At 37.0% G+C, this 21,991-nt stretch overlaps 1 protein-coding gene across 2 annotated transcripts in view; it reads left to right on the forward strand.

The window, feature by feature from the left end:
- AP4E1 (adaptor related protein complex 4 subunit epsilon 1) overlaps nt 1-20,764 on the forward strand; it is a 57,828-nt gene extending 37,064 nt beyond the window's left edge. For both annotated transcript variants that reach the window (XM_045201516.2, XM_024567710.3), the window contains 6 exons: nt 3,112-3,235; nt 7,179-7,437; nt 12,856-13,410; nt 14,614-14,804; nt 16,555-16,712; nt 17,731-20,764. In XM_045201516.2, coding sequence (XP_045057451.2) covers nt 3,112-3,235; nt 7,179-7,437; nt 12,856-13,410; nt 14,614-14,804; nt 16,555-16,712; nt 17,731-17,891 — 1,448 coding nt within the window. In that variant the 3' untranslated portion in view covers nt 17,892-20,764. The remainder of the gene's footprint in view (nt 1-3,111; nt 3,236-7,178; nt 7,438-12,855; nt 13,411-14,613; nt 14,805-16,554; nt 16,713-17,730) is intronic.
- Nucleotides 20,765-21,991: the final 1,227 nt, after the last annotated feature.

Here is a 21,991-nt window from a genome sequence, read left to right on the forward strand (position 1 = left end):
CTCTTCCCAAATCTATTTTTCAGAAGTTCTCTAAAGTAAGATTAAAATTTCATGAGCTTAGACTTTGTTATATCATGGAAAAAGAAATCAGTTATGAGACAGGACATGACAAGTGCTTAATAAATACTTGAGGAATAAGTTATAAAATTAAATATCTTACAGTCGGGCTGGCTATAAGACAGGAAATAAAGAGTAGGGAAAAAATAGGTATTTTTGACCTGAAAAGTTGTTAATTCTAGAATCCTTCAAGTATCAATCATTTCTGATACTGATCTTACCTGAGATTTGTATAAGTCATTTGCAGAGAGTAGTAGTTAAATGTCACTTTTATGAATGATACTTAGCTCTCTGGAGTAGAAAAATGCCAAGTTTATAAGAAACCAAGTTTATAATAAACTTCAGGTAACTATTGTAAGACACTAAGAATTGGCAAAAAAAACAGATGGGATGGTAGGGAACAAACTTTTATTACCAGTTTCCACCCAAGAAAAGCATTTAGGAATCATTGTGGATTATTCTATTAAGACAGTATTCAAATATGTTGTATTTGAATATATTGTAGCCCCAATGTTAGATAGAACCAGAAATAGCAAGGGGAAACAGCAGTATGATCTCCTGTGTACAGAACTGTGGCTTTTAGAAAACCAGATTAAGTTAAAATTGTTAGTCTCTCAAAAAAAAAAAAAGGCAGCTGGGCATGACCAGAGAAGTAGAGCCAAATGACTGGGCATAAAGAAACTGTGGTATAAGGTAAGGTAAAGAAGGAGTGTTCAGATAGTAACTGGATTTTGGGGGGGTGATCCCTTAGTAGTGTATACAGATGTCAAATTATAACATTGTACACCTGAAACTTACATAATAAAAAACCTCTAAAAGGAGTGTAAGTACAATCAAGGCCTCTAAAGTCATGAAGTATACAGATTAAATATTGAATTTCTTACTTTAGCCTGGGATAGTTTGTATTTTATCTTTCACCTGGGTTACTTCCTATAACTTGTAACTCCCAAGGACTCTCGCTCCCTTCAGCTCATGCTTTCTCTTCTGCATGAATTGCCCTTTATTTCTAGTTAACATCTAAAAATCTTTGGCCCTTCTCATCATTCACTTCTGTAAGGATCTTGGGAAATTTTCACTAAAGAATAAAAATAATGTGGTTTGAACTTCATTCTCAACCATGAAACTTTCTAGGCTTTCCATAGTTGACAAGCTCTAATTCTTTTGACATAGGATCAGAATTTTATGCGACTCTTCTCCAGATACTGTCCTCTTCCATGTCTAGCCTTTTTCTCTATTCTCTCAAACTCTCACCTCTAATTTTGAATTCTTTTTGTCCTTTGCTTAAACTACTATGCTTACTTACTCTTTGGCTTAAACTCTGCCTTGTGCACAGGAAACATTTCTGGAACTATTCACTTTTACTGGAAGTGTTAATGCAGAGGCTGGATGACCCACTGTCGCAGAGGCTATTAAAAAGAGGCGAATATAGGATAGAAGGTTAAACTAGGTTATTGAAATGCTTAAAATGAAAGGACATTTTAGATGAAAAGGACCTTAGAAAGATTTGGACAGGTGGTTTCCAAACATGATTGTGAATCATAATCACAAAGAGAGTTTTAAAAAGCAATGCAGGGTTTTGAGCCGCATTCCTATCACTTCTGTATCTAAATCTCTGAAACCTTGGCTGTGTGTACAAAAAGGTGCATGGGTAATCTATGAAGTCAGCTTGATTCTGGCTATCGAATCAGCATTTGGAAACTACTCACCTGGTCTGAACTCTTCAAAGAAATTAGGTTTAATTCATTCACCTAGTTAACACCTGACCTACATCAAGAACTCAGTTCTCCTGATTACTAATCAGCCCATTACTTTTTTGTATTACACATTGATTCTTTTATATCATTCATTTAGCTAACGCACAAACTTTTATTTAATGCTTTTTGGACTAGGTGCTGTTTCTTTGGAGGAGGCAGTATAATATAGTAGTTGTGAGAGAAGCTCTGGAACCAGAGTGTCCGATTTCTTTTCTGTCTGTATCATTTCCTATCTTTGTAATCTTGGTAAGTTCATGGCACACTCTTTGCCACAGTTTCTTCATTTGTAAAATGAGGATAATAGTTACTAGAAGTTCACATTTATGTATTCTAAGGTACTTTTTATGATTTAAGAAGGTCCTTTGTAATCCAGACAGATCAAAAGATATATGTGCCAGTTAGGTTTAGGTTTATTTAGCTAAACATATTAGAAAACAAATAAAAATAGTGGGATCTTATGCAAAGCAGAAGGTTATTACTCTTTTCCATTAAAGATATTCATAAGTAGGCAGCCTAGGATTGATATGGCTTCCTAAATATAGAGGAGAAAGAGAGAGAAGGAAGATCTCTTTTTTCTTCCAGGAGGATTCCTTCCAGAGGTTACTCACAAAATGTGTGTGCAATTTCATGGGTCAGAATTCACTCAAATGGCAAAGAAGCTGGAAATGCCGTCTCTTTTCTGGGTGACCATGTACCTAACTAAGAATCAAGGGTTCTGTACTTAGAAGAGAGTGGATATTGGAATCTATTCTACCACAATAGCAACATGAGTTTTCATGGCTCTGATTGACTTCATTTGGGTGTACAGCTCCAAGGAATCTGGACCTGAGTAAACCTTGTTCTTCGTCAGTAAGGGAGATTGCACATTGAGGGCTCTGTCTGTCTGTTTGGTACAGGATTGTGCCATTTTGTTAGGCAAAAATAAGGTCATCTCTTCACTCACAGCTTCTTAAACATTTTTGCATGAGAGCAGCAACTGTTCCATAGATTTGGTTTATTAGTTGTCTTTCCTAATTGAATTCTTTTCAGCTTTTAAGGGAGATAAAATAAAAATGAAGGACTGTCTTTGATCAACTAATGGTATGAGGTAGAATTAAATAAATCATAGCTGCTTTATTACTATTAATGTAGATATCTGGTTAGATCATCTCCTAAGTCCTTTCCAGTTTAAAAATTGTCACTATATTCTCATCTTCAATTATTTCAGTGATGAATGGTAATTTTGATAATTTTTGCTTTTTAAAAAATAATTTTTCTTTTGTTTTAAATATGAGCCTCTGTTATTGTTTTAAAATTCTAGTTCTCAATTTTGAACCATATGGACTCTCCTTTTCTTCATCTGGCTTTACCGGACGACAGTCTCCTGCTGGCATTTCTCTGGGTTCAGATATATCTGGAAATAGTGCCGAGACAGGGCTAAAAGAGTAAGTTCCTTTTTATTAAAATTGAGAACATGGGAGCATTTAAATGTCTTTAAATGTAGAAGAGTTCCTGAAAGCTGAATTTTTTATGGGCTGTTGTTTTCATTGTTTTTATTTATTGCTGTCAAAGTGTTGATACTGTACAGTATGTCCTTATACTTTAGGAGAGCTTGCTTATTTCCAAGACAGCAAGAATGTGTACAAGCTTTACATAGTAATGATGTATGTGTTACTATGACATATTGTATGTATGTGTGCGTATACATAAATATGTGTGTGTGTGTTTAAAGAAGTTTATCAAAACTTATATACCCAGGTGAGTTTTGAGCATAAATTCTATATTTCTCATAATCTACTTTTTATAACCATCTCCTTGGAGATTGACAGTTGTAAAGATGAACATAAAATAAGGTAGTTGACTTCACTTGAGGAAGTTGTGTACTTAGAATGCTTTCAGAGCTTCTTTCCAGTCACCTTGAAAATGGGTGATACATAAGTCTAAATGTCTTACATGCAGCCAAACCTTCACCCTTTTAAAGTAGATTTTAATTTTGGAAATATAAATAAATAACTTTCAGAAGAAACATGATTAAGTTAATAAAATGAGATAATTATGCAGAGTCCCTTATACAGTTGAGTACATAGTGATTGATAAGTGGTAGCTGCTATTGTTAATAGTCATTGCCCCAAAAAAGAAAAGAATAGTCATTGTCATCATTATCATCATTATCCAAAATTGAGTTTTTCAAATAAAATTTCCGGTCAATCTGGATGACTTTGGTCAATATCCTTTTGTGATATAAAGTAATGAAAATGGCTTTCTTATTTGTGTAGGAGCTTCTAAAAGAGTTCAGGTGTTTTGAGTAATGGCAGCATTGTTGGAATAAATGTGATAAAATCTTAAAGGTGACACCTTTAAAAGATGACATTTAAATTTTGAGTTTTCATATCTTCATTAAGGAATCAGTCAGCTTATTTTATGTTCATCTTGGTATTTGTTGGTCTTCCAGGGAGATGGTTATAAGAAGTATTTCTCAGAAGCAAGACATAGGTTATGAGGAATATAGTATAATATGCTGAATGAAGTGGCCTAAGTTCAAATTCTCTTTCTTAGCCTTTTTTTCCAGCTTTGTGGGTACATAGACATTTAATTTTGGTATTCCAAGCCTGGGAAATAGGTCCGGTTTGTAGGCATGTGATATTGGAGTTGAAAGCTATTAAGTGCCTCAAATAGGGAACTGAGGGGCAAGGGAAGGAGAGACAGGAATCCTCCAAACGCAAGGAGGAAACCTAATCCTTTTTACCTGCACAGCAATCGACAGCATCTGCTTTTTAGTATTGAACTAGGAATGGGGGACTTGATAGGGCCTTGTAAATTTTATACGCATGCATGTGCTACCCTCAGAGAAATGACATTTGGCAAAGCAGTTAAAAGAGTCACACATATGCTGTATTACCATAAAATGGAACACAAGGGGTGAATTTAAAATGCTTTTCCAAAGAGGACCACAGCTCATATATTATTTTAGATTAGGAACCTATGTGGTAATTGGCAAGGCGAATCAGCTTTAGAGAGGAGACAGTCACTCTTCTGTAGTCTCTGCCAAGCTGATAATCAGGCAGTAGTCAGCCCAATTTAGAATTACTCAACTTAAGCCCTATTACAGGCAGCACCCTACCTCATATGGGAATTCCTGGAGCTGAGTTAAAATATATCCCTAATCTATTGAAGGTTGCTTGGCCAGAATTTACTTCTGTTTGAATGGTCTAATTTAAAATAATACAAAACTATACCATATAAAACCACAAATTATATTTTTATTATTGTAAAAATCGATACAAAGATGACTCATGTTTAAAAAATTATTTTATAATATGCTTCATATCATATTTTGTATGTGAAGGCCTCATGCTACTCTCGCATCTATTTTCCTGTTTGTTGACTGTCTGTATATAATGCACGGCAGAGGAGATTTGTTGATAATAGACATGTTATGCAGATGAAATAAGCCAGACAAACCTTTAAAATAGCTCAAGGCTACTTTCAGGTTTATTTTTCTTCCATTTTGCTTGTTGTTGTGGGTTGGGTTCCCTGAGAAGCACACAGCATGATGCAATTTAGTGTGTAGAATATTAAGGAGTGCCCTTGGGATCAATACCTATGACAGGAAGGGGAAAGAGGCAGGTTTGGGTAAAGGAAGAAGTTCAGATGCAATGTAGTACCAATGGCAGCTTTTACTGACCTCGTGGGAAGTTCTGAAGCTAGAATGGCCCTTCAGAGTTGTACTGAGTTGGGCCAAAACGGGTGGACAAAGCTCTATTCTTCTGTTCATCGGCCACTGCATGAGGGCTGCCCCTGGAAAGGGCATTATGCTCAGTGAGGTGGCCCTCTGCCTCTAAGGCAGTCCCTGAGGGGGTTGTACTACCGACAGTGGGGACTGGAAAGTCCTTCACTGAAATCATGGAAATCTGGATGGAGCACCCTAGTGTCCAACACACCCGCTTTTTTGTTGTTGTCAAACTAATATTTGAATCATTTATTAGTAAAACTTGGGGGCTTGCTTTTTTAAAAATATCATTAAAGGATATGTCTTGGTAAATGGGGTTATAGAAACACTATTTCACTGTGGCCATTCATGAATCCGTTTGAACTGCTGCCGTTGAGCATCCTATCGCTGTTGGGGGTCACTAGTGGCTCCCACGACCAGTTTTGGATCTGCTCATGCAGGGACAATCTGTTTTCTTCCAAGAGGTTTATAGATAAATTTTTATTATTCAAACAACTTTTTAGAAAACTCGTACCTGACAGAAAAGGAGAAATGAAGATACTTGTAAAGGACCATTTACCAGCAAAATTTATTGGGGAGGAATGGACTGATTCTCTGTATGCCATTCTTTAATAATGTTCAGATTTTCTTTCAGCCAATTAGTATTTAATAGCATTAGTTCGTCACTCAGTATGAAGTATAACTAATTTTGTTTCTGGCATAATACAGAAAATCAAATGGATCATGATTCTAACGAAGTAGAAGGGAATAATAATCAGTACAAACATTTCTGAGTCTTTCTTTTAGATTCATTTCATGATCTGCCTATCTCATAGGACACATTTTTAAAATGCTATTTTGGACCATGACAGGGCTACTTAACTGAGCCGAGTGCCGAGGACACACAGTTCTCACATGAACACAGCCAGGCAGCCTCCGGCTGTTTCAGCCGGCACTTACGATTGTGTTAGACACTCCAGGTTCCTAGTGTAACTTTTGGATGACTCCAAATTCTGGTCACTACTTTAAGTCTTCTTCACCTCAGGTATAAAACCCTCCCCATCCTTCATGCTTTTTCCAAAAATCTTACTTTTTTCTTTTATAGATCAAACCTCACTTCATTTTTATAAAAGTACATTATAATAGTTGAAAATGTAGCTAGTGTTCATGTTAAGAAAACCTTTTGCATTAAAGGGAAGTTTACACATTGGACTGAATATGAAATTTTTTTGTTGTTTTTTGCTTTCAACAGGATTTTATTTATTGAATTTATGTAGGGTTAATTCTTTCATTGAATGATTATAGCTAAGAAACGTAAGAGTCATTTCTCATCTTTAACTCATCAGAATTAAAGATATTTTTGAAAAGTCAGTGGGGTAAAGGAACTGATTTACAGTAGTTCTATTTTTGGATAACTTATTTAAGCGATTAAATGATATGAAATTTAAACTAATTCTAGAGTTCTGTTGCCTTAAATCCTTTGGCAGAAGGGTAGGGGGAGGTTGGCTGTAACTAAAATAAAATCTAGAGATCTAGGTTTTACTTCTGGCATGTAGAATACAATATAAAAGCTGTTTCTTAAATAGGCCATCGCAGTGATGTGTTTTTTTAAATGCCCCAAGAAAGTCATTACTTAGCAATTATTTAATTTGACTTAATTTCATTATCAATCTTCTTAGGACAAATAGCTTGAAGCTGGAAGGTATAAAGAAATTGTGGGGGAAAGAAGGCTATCTTCCCAAGAAGGAAAGCAAAACTAGTGATGACACTGAAGTTCTGCCTGTTCCTCAAGAGAGTGTAATAATGGAGAATGTAGATCAAGCTGTAACAAAAAAGGACCAGTCTCAAGTCCTTACCCAATCTAAAGAGGAGAAAGAAAAGCAGCTGCTGGCATCATCATTATTTGTTGGGCTAGGATCAGAAAGTACAGTCAATTTGGTAAGTAGCCAGTTACATTCCTCTGAGAATCTGTGTCTCCTGTTTCATACATAAAAACCTGGCTCTATAAAAACTCTTGGCTGTCATCTATGTACAAGGTGGGAAATGGCTTTCCCAGCTCCAGACCCACCAATGACACACCTTTATATTCCTGAAAGAGAAAATCTAATTGGCTTAGCTTCAGTCAGGTGGTCTCTCTAGTCTTTCTAGTCAGTGAGGGCAAGGGTCAGGGCCCAAAGAAAGTTACAAATATAACCAGGGGTATTCTCGCTGGAGTGAACCTTCGCTGGAGTAGGTGGAAGGCAGTTGTCAGTGGTGGGTGGGGGGTGGCGCTTGATGGAAATACTGTCAGTAATAATAGTTCCACAATACTGATTTGTCTGTGGAAAAAGTATTTCTCAAAATGGTACTTTAATAGTGAAAAATAGGAATCAATTTAGGTGACTAACAGGAGAATGGGTACATAAATTATATTAGCTCAGAATATTACTCAGCCGTTAAAAAGGATAAATACTACATTATAAAATTAAAAAATGCTTTATGATAAAAAGAAGATAAAATTTTATTTACATCTTGCCTATAACTGTTAAGAAGATAGAAGTGTTTTGAGACTGAAAGAAATTATACAAAAATAAAAACTATATTCAGGCATTATGATAATGATGATTTTCAAAAGTTTTTATGCTAATATGTTATTCTCATAGTAAAAGAATGAAAAATTGTAGTGAAGGACAGTCACTATTTTTGAGCATCTGAGAATTCCAAGTGATTTTCCAGTTGGTAGGCTGATAAACCCACCTAGTACAAAATAGTGATTGGAGATACATTTTGTTCAGTTTAACTTCAGAGCTAGGGCCTAGCTCTTTCATCCTTCTTCTTTCTTGGTGGGATTTTCTCTCCATCCCTGTCAACACTAGGCCAGACTGTAGGCTGCACTCTGCCTGTATCTCTCTTTTTCCAGATCCCATTTCTATCAGACTTGATAATTCATCCCCTCCTAAGAAAAAACAAATTCAGCTTAAAAGTATTACTAAGCAACTTATCTTAATACTGTCTCATTCAGCATTTGCAGTTCAACAGCACATCTTGGGCCTTTGAGTTGTTCCTGCAGGCTGTGGTGAGGGGACCAATGAATGCTGGGACACTGATGGGTCAGGTTCTCAGAGTGCACCCCGATCGGATTGTGTCGAGGTCACAGTGCTCCCAGGCTTATGTAGGGCCCTGATTTGTGAACCTCCTCGCTCGTATTGAAGGATTGCTGCCTACTGCACAAGTGCACAAAGGTAGAGACTTTCTCAGCAGAACATTCAGGCCAACAAACTAATTATCACACTTTTTTGTGGTGGGCTTGAAATCAGAAATGTAATTAGAATGTTTTTCTATTTAACTTATGCTAAATTCTTTCTGGGTTACACCTTACATGTTTCCCCTCAGCAATCACTAGAACAGTTTTTCTTAAAGGAGGTTATTTCCCTGTTTTATGGAACCCTGAATCTGTGAGGAACGGCGCTGTAACTCAGATGGCATGCAGAAAGGGAGGAAAGCAAATGATCACAAAATTAGCATGCATCCTCTAATTCCTCAACGCCAACATTTTGTCTGTCCCTCAGGCAAAGCAGACAGCGTTTTAGCTCTTACTGTATATGCTCCGTCTGTATTGTGACTCCTTTAAAAAAATTAATGAATTTATTGGGGTGACATTGGTTAATAAAATTGTATAGGTTTCAAGTGTACAATTCTATAATATGTCATCTGTATATTCTGCCTTCACCACCCAAAGTCAGGTCTCCTTCTGTCACCATTTATTCCCCTTTACCTTCTTCTACTCTCACACCTGTCTTTCCCTCTTGCAGTCAATATACTGTTGCCTGTGTCTTTATTTATTTATTTTTTTGTTTAATCCCTTCACCTTTTTCACCCAGTCCTCCAACCCTCCACCCCTCTGTCAGCTATCAGTCTGTTCTCTGTGTCTATGAGTCTGTTTCTATTTTGTTAGTTTATTTTATTCGTTAGGTTCCACATATAAGTAAAATTGTGTGGTACTTGTGTTTCTCTGGCTGGCTTATTTCACTTAGTACAATACTTTTCGGGTCCATCCATGCTACCGCAAAAGGTAAGCGGTCCTTCCTTTTTTATGGCTGAGTAGTATTCCATTATATAACTGTACCACTGACTTTTTACCTACTCAACTGCTTATGGGCGCTTGGGTTGCTTCCAAATCTTGGCTATTGTAAATAATGCTGCAATGAACATAGGGGTGCCTATATTCTTTTGAATTAGTGTTTTGGGTTTCTTCAGGTATATTCCCAGAAGTGGGATCACTGGGTCAAAAGGCTGTTCCATTTTTCAGTTTTTTGAGGACTCTCCATACTGTTTTTTATAGTGGCTACACCAATCTACATTCCCATACCCTGGCCAACACTTGTTTATTGATTTATTGATGATAGCCATTCTGATAGGTGTGAGGTAATAACTTACTGTGGTTTTAATTTTCATTTCTCTGGATGGCTGCTTTTCTCTACCAATCCTGTTCCCTTCCAATTTTTCTAATGTTGAAATTCTCAGTTACATCGATCAAGGGCTATATTGATATATTTCACTTTAACTAGTTTTTATTTTTAGGTAAGTGGTCCACTCTTAATATTTTTTACATAGTTCACTCCAAGGGTCAAGGGTTTTCTTTCCCCCACCTTCGCCTTTTTTTCTACCTTCATTGTTGAAAGACATTTTCTCGTGCTGGCTGGTGTAGCTCAGTAGATTGAGCGCTGGCCTGCAAACCAGAAGGTTACTGGTTCGATTCCCTGTCAGGACACATGCCTGTGTTGTGGGCCAGGTCCCCATGGGGGCATGTGAGAGGCAACCAGTCAGTGATGTTTCTCTTTCACATTGATGTTTCTCTCCCTCTCTTTTTCCCTCCCTCCACCTCTCTCTGAAAATAAATAAAATTAAAAAAAAAAATTAAAAAATGAAAGACATTTTCCCTGGGTAATGAGCTCTAGATTGACTGTTTCTTTTGTTTAAGTAATTTAACAAAGATGTCACTCCACTGTCTTCTGGCTTGTGTAGCTTCTGATTAACGGCATAGTAGTGCAGAAGAAAATATTAAACTTGAAGACAAAGTAATAGAAACTGTCCAAAATGAAACACAGAAACAGAAAGAAAAGATAAAACAAAGGAAGAAACTGAGAGCATCTGTGACCTGAGGAATAATAATGAGCAGTCCCATACGCATTAGTCTCCCCTTACCCATGGGGGGTGTGTTCCAAGACCACCAGTAGATGCCTGAAACTGGGAATAGTACTGAGCCTTATGAATACTTTGATTTTTCCTATTCAGACATACCTATGATAAAGTTTAATTTATAAATTAGGCACAGGTAAGAGGTTAACAACAGTAAGTAATAACAAGAGAGAACAGTTATAACAATATACTATAATAAAAGTTGTTTGAATGTGATCTCTGCCAGAATATCCTGTTGTGCTGTATTCATCCTTCCTGTGGTGATGTGAGATGACAAAATGCCAGACCATCCTTTGCTTGCAGTAGATGGCTTGGTATCACTCATTTCAGGGGATCCCTTGCTGAAGTCGTTATATAGGCTCAATGCTTTCTGGTGCGACATGCTGCCATCATTTAAAACATGTTTCCATGACTTCCAGCCTCAAATGTAATGCCTTTTCTCTTAACTAAGTACTTATCACTGACTGTAGCTGTTGCTACAGCAAAAGTAGCACAAATTTCTTTTTCCTTCCTCGAATAGAAGATTTATTCTTAGCAACCGCAGTTTATGATTTTTTTCATTCCTTATTAAGTTGAGAACTTTTACCTTTTCATTTAGAGTAAGCACTTTACTGCTCTCTTTGGCATATTTGAGTTGCCAGCACCACTGCTCTTGTGTTTTGGGGCCATTATTAAGTAAAATACGGGTTACCTGAGTACCAGCACTACACTGTAGAGACAGGTGATCTGGTTACCCAGACGGCTACTAAGTGACTGATGGCTGGGTATCGTATACGGCATGGACATGCTAGAAAAAGGGACGGTTCCCATCCTGGGATGTATGGGGTGGGACAGTGAGGAATTTCTTCACACTGCTCGGAGTGGTGTGCAGTTTATGAGTTGTTTATTTCTGTAATTTTTCATTGTATATTTTTGGATTGTGGTTGACTGGGTAGCTGAAACTGCAGATAACTGAAACCATGGAAAACAAGGGGGGAGTACTGTGTGTCTAATTCAAAACTAATTCATAAGTTTGTCCCATGGCTACTGGGGTGGAGGTCCTTCCCCCACCCACCCCCACTTTTGTGTTAAAACAGTGTTCCTGTTTGATGACTTCTGACTGGAAAGGTAGGAGACAAACTTACCTGCTGAGAGTTGGAAGAGATGTCGGGACTTGAGAGAATGAGAAGGTATGAAAAGGGAGCTAGAATTCTGGTTAGCCAGAATTACGTGAAGGATGGCCACATCGGGTTACAGCCCCCAGGAGGATGGCGGCACGGACTCGGATTTAGAGTAGTGCCAGTCTGCTCTACTGATTTTAGGTAGAACTTCGAGAGGCAAGGGGACACTCAGCTCTTCTTACATAGATTCACAGACCTTTCATCAGGAGGATTAGCTCAAGGATGGAAAAATTTACTGTTCCTGTTTCTTGAGTTTGTAGTAAACATCACTGGTCACTTAGAGTTTCCTGCTGTGTGTTCCAGTCAGCCATTGCCAGCTGATTCTTGAGGTCACATCATTTTGTCCTCCCTGCTTATTTACTCACAGCCATGATACCATGATAATTATAGATTACCGAATCAGAGTTTGAGCCATCCCTGTATTTGAGGATATCTTACCTTCTGTAGGACAGCTCTAGGAACTCAAAAAATAGCTAGGTTTCTCACTGTTTTTAGTTTGTGCAGTTCTGTACTATAGTATTCTGAAATTAATGGGTTTTTAGAATTTTTCACAATTGACTTTTTTTTTTAAGAGAAGAAGAGGGGTGGGGGAGAGACAGGGACAGAGAGAGAAAGAGAAACATTGATTTGTTGTTCCATTTACTTACGCATTTATTGGTTGATTCATGTATGTGCCCTGGCTGGGGATCGAACCCACTACTTTGGCATATCGGGAAAATGCTCTAACCAACTGAGCTACCTGGCCAGGGCCACAGTTGACTTTTTTAATGTTATTTCTTTTTCTCATTTTATGTCTTTTTAATGAGAAATAAGATTTGGCTAATAGTTCAAAGTTACATAGCTATCAGAATTTCAGGACTTAAATTTTATTCATCTCTGATTCTTTTTAAATCTGTGCTTTATAGGTAGAAATTTAGCAAGTTAGTAAATTGCTCATTTGAAATTATAGAAAGACATTTAAAACTCATGACTAGAAGAATTGTTTCTTTTTCTATTATTATGATGTTTTATTTTCCAGCTAGGAAAAGCAGACACCATCTCTCACAAGTTCAGAAGGAAATCAAAACTCAAGGAAACCAAAAGTGGAGAAACAACCAGTGCTCATAATATGACCTGTTCTTCCTTTAGTTCTTCATCAACTGTGACTTATGAAGAAGATTATTATTTGGATAATTTGCAGGATAGAGAAGACAAAGAACTAAAGAAATTTACCCTTAGTTCAGAACTTTTGGATTCTGAATCACTCACAGAACTGCCTTTGGCTGAGAAACTCTCAAATTGCAGGCTGTCTACACCTTCTTTGTTTGCTGATAACAACATGGAAGTTTTTCACCCTCCTCCATCCGCTGCAGCCTCCGTTGCCAATGAAATCTCCTTAGCTTCTTTGTTGGAAGAAACCACTGAACACACACATTCAGATCTTATGGAGGTCTGTAATGATGAGACCATATCAGTGTCTTCTTACAAAATTTGGAGAGATGATTGTTTATTGATGGTGTGGTTAGTTTCCAATAATAGTGGTTCGGAATTGAAAAGTACTAACTTAGAAATTGCTCCTGCAGAAAATTTCAAGGTAAGACAATGAATGGTTCACTATTTCTGCCTTAAATGTACAGTGCTTACTTAGTGTTTCTGCTGTTGGCTCTTCTGATGGTTTATACATTTCTTTCACCTTTAGCAAAAAAGGTGAAAGATTTGCCAGGTTTTGAATTATTTTGAGTAGAGATGAATTATTCAAAGGAGACAAGGAAACATCATAAAGGTTGTACTGGGGAAGGCCATAAATACAGGATGGGGCAAAAGTAGTTTACAGTTGTGAGTACAGAAAACACAGAGTTTATTCTTGTATTATTAGGTATTAATTATTGTATTATTTTCCATATGAACAACTGTAAACCTACTTTTGCCCCACCCTGAATAAAGTGAGTTTCGATAGAGCACAGTAGCTAGGAATATAGACATGTGACTCGGACCGCTTGGCTTTGAATCTTCTGCTGCTTATTAGCTGTGTTACGTGGTCAAGTTATATACCTGCTTTGTGCCTCAGTTTCCTCACATTTAAAGTGAAGATATTAATAGTGTGTGCCTTTTCATTATGCTGGGTGCTCAGGCATCAGTTGCTTCTGCCTTAGCTCTAAGAGACTGCTATTGTGATTTCTGGAAGTATGCCAGTTGCATTATTGGGTGGCTGTCCTTGGTGGAGCTATCATGAGACTTGACCAGCAAATCAGTATTCCACAAAACTGACTCAGTTTCTATTATGAGCTCAGGTGTGTTGCATGTGATACTACCTGGGCCTGACCAGGGCAGAAGTTCCCGACTCTAGAAGTGCATTAGAATCACCAGTGGAACTTAAAACACAACAAAACCCAATTCAGTTGCCAGAGCTCTACCACCAGAGCTTAAGGGTAGAGAATGAGAAGGGAAGACACCTGTATATATCTATTTTTTAACTCTCCTAGCTTTAAAAATCTGGTGCTAGCCAGGACTGAGAGCCGCAAGACTAGAGTTTAATAACCTCTTTTGTAAAAAATTACAGTTTTTCATTGTAATGACATTTGTTACATATTTTTGACCTGTGTACTATTATTTCTTAATTATCTGTGCTAGTGATTTTTTCTCAAGTGAAGTTGTTAGTCATCTTCATAATGGAGTTTGTTATTATCATCTCACAACACCATGCTTTCATACCACTTCAGGTAGATAGAAAATTCGTATTCATGTGATAGTCTGTGTTGATCCCTTCTTCAGTACTGTCTATTGCTTTTATTTACAGATCACTGAGCAATCTGAGTGCTGCTTGCCTGTCATAGAAGCAGAGAACACCAAAAGCTTTCAATACAGTGTGCAGATGGAAAAACCTTTTACAGAAGGGAGTCTTTCTGGTTCTGTAAATTATCAAATGATGGATACTCATGTTATTCAGCTCGACTTTTCAGTAAACCTATCACTGTTAGATTTCATTAGGTAAATATTTTCTGGAATGCTAATTGAGGTTATTCATTCATTCAGCAAATATTTATTGGGCCTCTTTTCTGGACAGAAGTACTACTAGCTGCTGCAGAGGATAGCAGCTCACGACTTGACACAGGCCTGTTGTTAGGGAGGGGACATTGAACAGTTGTGCAAATGCATACATGATTGTGAGTTGTGCTTTGAAGAGAAAATAAATGTACAATGTTCGATTATAATATGACACCCAGTTTAGCTTGGGGTTGGTTAGTGATCCAGGAAACCTTCGGAGAGAAACTGAGACTAAAGTAGTGTTTAAACTGAAATAACTTTAAAGATTCTGCATGACTTTTTTATTTTATTTTTTTATTATTATTATTTTAAACATGCCATTTTTTAAAGATTTTATTTATTTACTTTTTAGAGAGAAGGGAAGGGAGGGAGAAAGTGAGGGAGAGAAACATCAGTGTGTGGTTGCCTCTCAGGTGGCCCCCACTGGGGACCTGGCCCAGAACCCAGGCAAGTGCCCTGACTGGGAGTTGAACCGGCGACCCTTGTGTTTGCAGCCCACATTCAATCTACTGAGCTACACACCAGCCAAGTCTTGCATGACTTTTTAAAAAACTTTAAAAATTTCTCTCATTTGTATTTCATTTATTTCATTAATTCTTTCATAAAATCTGCTTACTAAGCTTTAGAGATCTACAAGAAAATTACTCAACAAAATTATTTAACTTTTATTAGACATGTAGTATTTAGCATTATACTAGGCACTGTACAGTGTTACCAAAATAATTGAAAACAGCCTCTTACCTCTCATTTCGTGTAATGAATGTATTATACTGTATTTAAACAAAACACTTTTTTTAAGTGAAGGCTGCTTGAACCAATAATGTAGATTACCAGTTACTATCTATAAAATTTTTTAAATTGCCACTCACCCACTTGTGTTACACTACTACAGTGTTTGACTGCTCTTTAACGTTTTTTAGTAAGAACATGCCTATTAATCTGTCATAAAGTATTTATACCCACGTTGCTGTATAACAATAACTTATGTTCTTTGACTATGAGGTATCTCCCATGGTGAGCATTCAGATCCTGAGGAAGTACAATATATACAACACAGTTCTTATGTGCATATTAATAAAGTCCTCTGTATCTTTAAAGATATTTTCCTAATTATAACATCAATATATACATATAAAAATTCAAATGCTGTAGAAAAATAAAGGAGAATATAAAAGTTCCCTATAATCCCATCTTGAGATAGCACAGTGTTAACTATTTGGTCTTTAGTCTCATGAACCACTTTTAAAATACATTTGCTAAAATCCTTTCTCTTGGTCTGATTTACTTAAAGTGCTGGGTCTTTGTATTCATACTGTTGTATATGACTTTTGGTAGAGTGTCTCATCCCCAAATCCAAAGTGTTCTTGAAGGGAAAGTTTTATATTGTATTTGAGTGATTCATGAAATTACTTGGTAAAATTATATTGGAATCACAAATACTCAGAAAAAGAGAGAAGGAGGTGATTTATTGAAGAAACATTTGAACTTTAATAGCATGCCTTTTATTATTTTCCTCAGGTTCGAGGATGATGGTTAGCTTTCACATCCTACTTGGTTTAAAAACATAAGTTTTATGGGACCCAGATTTACAATGATTGTTTTATTCCTGTGATTCATTTGAAATGTATGTTTATTTGTTTAGAATCATTTCATTCTTTTGGATATCAGTCTAATTTTAAGAATTTATTTTCAGACCATTAAAAATATCCACTGAAGACTTTGGCAAACTCTGGTTATCCTTTGCCAATGATGTGAAGCAAAATGTGAAAATGTCAGCGTCTCAAGCTGCCCTGCCCGCTGCCCTGCAGACGCTGCAGCAGAACCTGAGACTCCACGTTGTTGACATTATAGGTTCGTAGGGTTACAAAAAGCCTGTCCTGTGCTTACAAGGGCTTTCCCACGGTCAGAACACAAGTCAGCTCTTCCAGGTGTCAGATTTCTTAGAGCTGTATTTCCTATTACTAGTGTCTTTTAGATTAGTGTGTTCAGATATTACTGAAGAATTTTTGTGGTAAAATGTACATAACAATATTTACCATTTTAACCACTTTTAATCATACAGTTTAGTGGCATTAAGTACATTCATGTTGTTGTGTAGCCATTGCCACCATCATCTCCTGAATTTTTCTTCTTCCCTAACCAAAACTTTACCTGTTAAACATTAGCTCCCCATTTCCTTTCCTTCTCTAGTCCCTAACACCCACCATCCCATTTTCTGTCTCTATGAATTTGATTACATTAGGTACCTCACGTAAGTGGTTTCATACAATATTTGCCCTTTTGTGACTGGCTTATTTCACATAGCATACTGTCTTCTAGGTTCACGCATGTTGCAGCATGTGTCAGAATTTCCTGATGAATATTATTCCATTGTATGCATATGCCACATTATGTTTATCAATTCATCTGTTGATGGACACTTGGGTTACTTCCACTTTTTGGCTATTGTGAATAATGCTTCTGTGAATATGGATGTATAGATAGTCTGTGTTCCAGTTCCTGCTTTTAGTTCTTTAGGTTATATGCCCAGATAGAATTGCTGGATCATATGGTAATTCTATACTTAATTTTTGGAGAACTTGTCATATTGTTTTTCACAGCAAGTGCACCATATACGTCCTCACCAGCAATGTACAGGGTTCAAATTTCTCCATATCCTCACTAGCACTTGTTACTTACTTATTTGGTAGTCGACATCCTCATGGATGTGAAGTATTTCGTTGTGGTTTTGATTTGCACTTCATTAATGAGCAGTGATGTTGAATATATTTTCATGTGCTTATCGGTCATTTGTATATCTTTTTTTGTAGAAGTGTCTATTGAAGTTCTTTTGATTAAAGAATTTTTATTTATTTATTTTTTTTTGTAGGCAATGAAGGGCTGTTGGCCTGTCAGCAGCTCCCATCCATCCCCTGTTTGCTGCATTTCCGAGTTCATGGTGACGTATTGGCCCTGTGGTTCAGATCCACCTGCTCTAGTCTTCCTGACTATTTACTGTATCAGTGTCAAAAGGTGATGGAGGGATCCTAGCAGAAGCTCTTATATTTTACTCCATCAGAATAAAGGGTTTACATAGATGAACTTATTTACCAAAGTAAAAAGAACTCATGGTACTTCTAATGAAAATGGGGATAATTATGAGTTGTGGTTTTATGTGTTACCTTTATGATTCCTGATCAAGAAAGATCCCCAAGAAACTGTATCCCTACCCTCTTACTCAGGATTGTACAGTATGTTTGGGTCCCAAAGAGTGACCTAAGCTAATGTTATAAACTGCTGATGATTTATATATCACTTAGTGTAGAGGAACTGAAAATATTTATTTTGTTATAAGTAATTTTATAGCAAATATACTGTAGTGCTAGCTGATCTGTAGTAAAGCCCAGTCTGAGTTCTCTGTATTAACGGAGGGGAGACATGGAATTGATAACCCCGGACCTAATTTGTATTTGGCTTTGGAATGCAGTGTGTGCTTTTTGGTAGGCAAGTCATTACTTTTAATTATGTTGTACTTAGATCAGTGTTGAACTAAGTTGGCACTGCACACGCTTAGTTCAGGAGATCCATGAGCATGCTGGATTTTGGAAGATCCAATCTGTAATACAGTTTTTATTATAAATAACTTTAATTTGGCTACAAAATTTGTTTTCCGTTAGCATTTATTTTTAAAATGAAAAGTAAATCACTGTATTCTTAAGTTAAAAGCTCAGAGTCATTTACAAAATAATATCACATAGATACAAAACCCACAAGAACACACAGTACTAAAGCAGTCATATAAAAGGACTTTTTAGCTATGGCAAATATCTCAATCAGTTACCACTTTGGTTCTTTTAGCAAGTTAAAATTTGTGATTAGAGTATAAATGGCAAAACAATTTTTCCTGGCCTTTAAATCCACTAGTACTCAGAGGATGCAACCAAAACAGTGAGTCAGTATACCATACAGGCTCTTCAATAAAATATATCATTCTCATATTATAGTTGTGCCTACGTGCCTCTGTCAGAACTATTATCAGCCTAATATGAATGATGGACCAGAATCTTGGATTGTACTGAAATTGTATTTTATAAAACCTTATGGTGCTGTGGAAACATTTATTATTTTACTTTTTATGACACTTCACCATGGAGACTATTCAGATAATATAGCTTTAAGTCATTGCACTTAATATTCTGGTTAACTGGTACTGTTTATCACCCAGCTGTGGAATTCTGGCTTTAGGTTATCTCAGTAATCATACCTGATGTGAAAGATGCGAAAGGGATTCCTGAGAGCTGATAGATTTCATTAGTCATTTGTGTTTAGTGTATTCCTTCCTAAAAAACAGAACATTATTTTTTAAAATTAATTTTAAGTTATTCATTTAAAAAATGTAATGCCTTGGTACTTTCATGCTTTTAAAAACACAGTAAAAACTTGCTGTAAGAGCACTGAAAAGTGACTGGAATTTCCTGTGTAGGTTTCTCCTTTTAAATAGAAGATGAGATTCATCCTCACACTCCCCACAGGGTCAGGGTAAAGGGAATGTACTGTCTCTGCAGGTGTGGTGGACACTGGTGGTGAGACTCATCAGCTTCCTCTCTATTCCTACCTCTGTCAGCAGCACCCCCACCTGATTCTGCTGTTACTCTGACAAGGAGATAGGAAGTGCCCTCTCACTTTGCAGGGGGGTGCAGCGTGTAGCAAAAGAGTTGCCCCCAGTTTTTTGTGTCCTTACTTCCATGTGTTTGCATGGTTACTGAGACTGGGTTGGGTATAGGGCAGTGGATGTAAGGAGCCCTGCAAGCTTGTGGACAGCTTATCTGGGAGAGATGACACTGAGCTGCTGCTTTGTTAAAAGGACATTCATGAGTGGCTGCCGCAACTGTCACAAGAGACATGCTTGGCCTATAGAGTTGTCAAATGGTGGGAGATATGTAATGGTAGGTTAGGGCTAGGAACATGGTTTTGGGTCATCCAGAGGGAATGTGGTATCACTTCTGTTCTTTCTGAACCCACAAAAAGTAGGGTTACAGAATTTCTACTGAAATGTTCAGTAGAATGTTTACAATTTTTTATATTTTATGGTTTTAAAAACAATAGTCGGAAAGAACTTCAGAGCAGTATATATTCTGCCTAAACTAATTAATGTTTTAAGTTTTAAATCAGACATCACTAACTTCTTTTGTGTTGTAGGAGATGTGACTATACTAGGGAGAATGATTACTGTCGGTAGGTCATCTTCTTACATTATAGTCATAATTTTGTCAAGTGAAGGGACATCATCTGGAATAAGAGCTGGGGCGGCAGGGTGAGTTCTGTGCCAGGCATCTTTTGCTGCAGAATGCAGGTGGCAGCAAGTGTGAATCTGGGGAGAATAAAGGGAAGAGAGCAAAGTCTTCAGAGCAAATGGAAGAAGAATGATCAGGCTCCCCCCAGAGTAGTCCCTGAGGAGGCAGGCAGATCAGGCTCAGGGGAAAGTGGGCCCAAGTAAGGGTCCTTATAAAATACTGGGGATGGAAACTGAGCAGTTACCAAGTGCTATGTGCCAACCATGCCAACCACAGCAAAGGCTCTGCCGAGGAGCATTATTTTAAACAATATTTTTCTGTCATCTATCAAAACAGTTGTGGTAAAAATGCAGTATTTTATTTTTTCTTTATTTCATGTCAATATTTTTAAATATTGAGCTATTTGTCTTAATTTTTATGGATAAATTTAGTCTTTGTCTCAAAATTGTGAGCCACTAAAAGTGCACTGAACCTATCCACATGTCTTTAAGGTGTTTTGCTGTGTTAAAATTTTAGGAGGGAAAAATGCAAATTAATAACAAGCATTAATTATTTTATTTTGAAGTTGAATTCTGTAATTTGAAGTAATTCAGTTAAACATGTAATAAATGCAAAGTGATCTATGCTGTTCTTTGGTCTCTATATTCCTTATTATCTAAATAGCTGAATAATTAGTACTATTTAGTAACTTGACAAGCATTAACTAAAAAGAGCAAAAACAATTGGAATGGGATGGAAAGAGTAATTTATGCAATAACGCCCATAAGAATCTGGTCTAACTGGTTGTTAAAAATAAAGAACTGCTGTTTTTACATTAGGTTCTGAGGGAAGTCTGTGGGCTTCAGGCGGGTCAGAGTGTGGACTGATCTTCGGGTGCCTGTCTATGTCCCCTGCTTTCATTCTAGCCTGACCAGAGCATTCCAGAGTTCTGTTTCTGTTTTTTTTTTTTTGTAATTATAGTTTATTGATTATGCTATTACAAGTTGTCCTGATTTTTCTTTCCCCCTCTGGCCCCCTCCACTTAGCACCCCCCACTCCCTCAGGCAATCCCCCCATCATTGTTTTTGTCCATGGGTCATACATATATGTTCTTTGTCTATTCCATTTCCTATACTGTACTTTATATCCCCATAGCTATTCTGTAACTACCTATTTGTACTTCTTAATCCCTTCACCTCTCCACCCATTCTTCCCCTCCCCCTCTATCTGATGACCATCAAAGTGCTCTCCATATCCATGATTCTGTCTCTTTTCTTCGTTTGCTCAGTTTGTTTTTTTAGATTCAGTTGTTAGATATGTGTTTTTGCCATTTTATTTTTCATAGTTTTGATCTTCTTTTTCTTAAATAAGTCCTTTTAACATTTCATAAAATAATGGCTTGTTAATGATGAAAACCTTTAGTTTTACCTTGTCTGGGAAGCACTTTATCTGCCCTTCAATTCTAAGTGATAGCTTTGCTGGATAGAGTAACCTAGGTTGTGGTCCTTGCTTTTCATCGCTTTGAATACTCCTTGCCAGTCTCTTCTAGCTGCAGAGTTTCTTTTGAGAAATCAGCTGACAGTCTTACGGGAACTCCTTTATAGGTAACTATTTGCTTTTCTCTTGCTGCTTTAAGATTCTCTCTTTATCTTTAACCTTTGGCATTTGAACTATGATGTGTCTTGGTGTGGTGTCTTTGCATCCATCTTGTTTGGGACTCTGTGCTTCCTAGATTTGTATGTCTATGTCCTTTACCAAATTAGGGAAGTTTTGTTTCATTATTTTTTCAAATAGATTTCCAATTTCTTGCTCTTTCTCCTCTCCTTCTGGCACCCCTATGGTATGAATTTTGGACCTCTTGAAGTTGTCCCAAAGGCT

This window comes from Desmodus rotundus, chromosome 7 (genome assembly GCF_022682495.2).
Source record: "Desmodus rotundus isolate HL8 chromosome 7, HLdesRot8A.1, whole genome shotgun sequence".
NCBI classification, from domain to species: domain Eukaryota; kingdom Metazoa; phylum Chordata; class Mammalia; order Chiroptera; family Phyllostomidae; genus Desmodus; species Desmodus rotundus.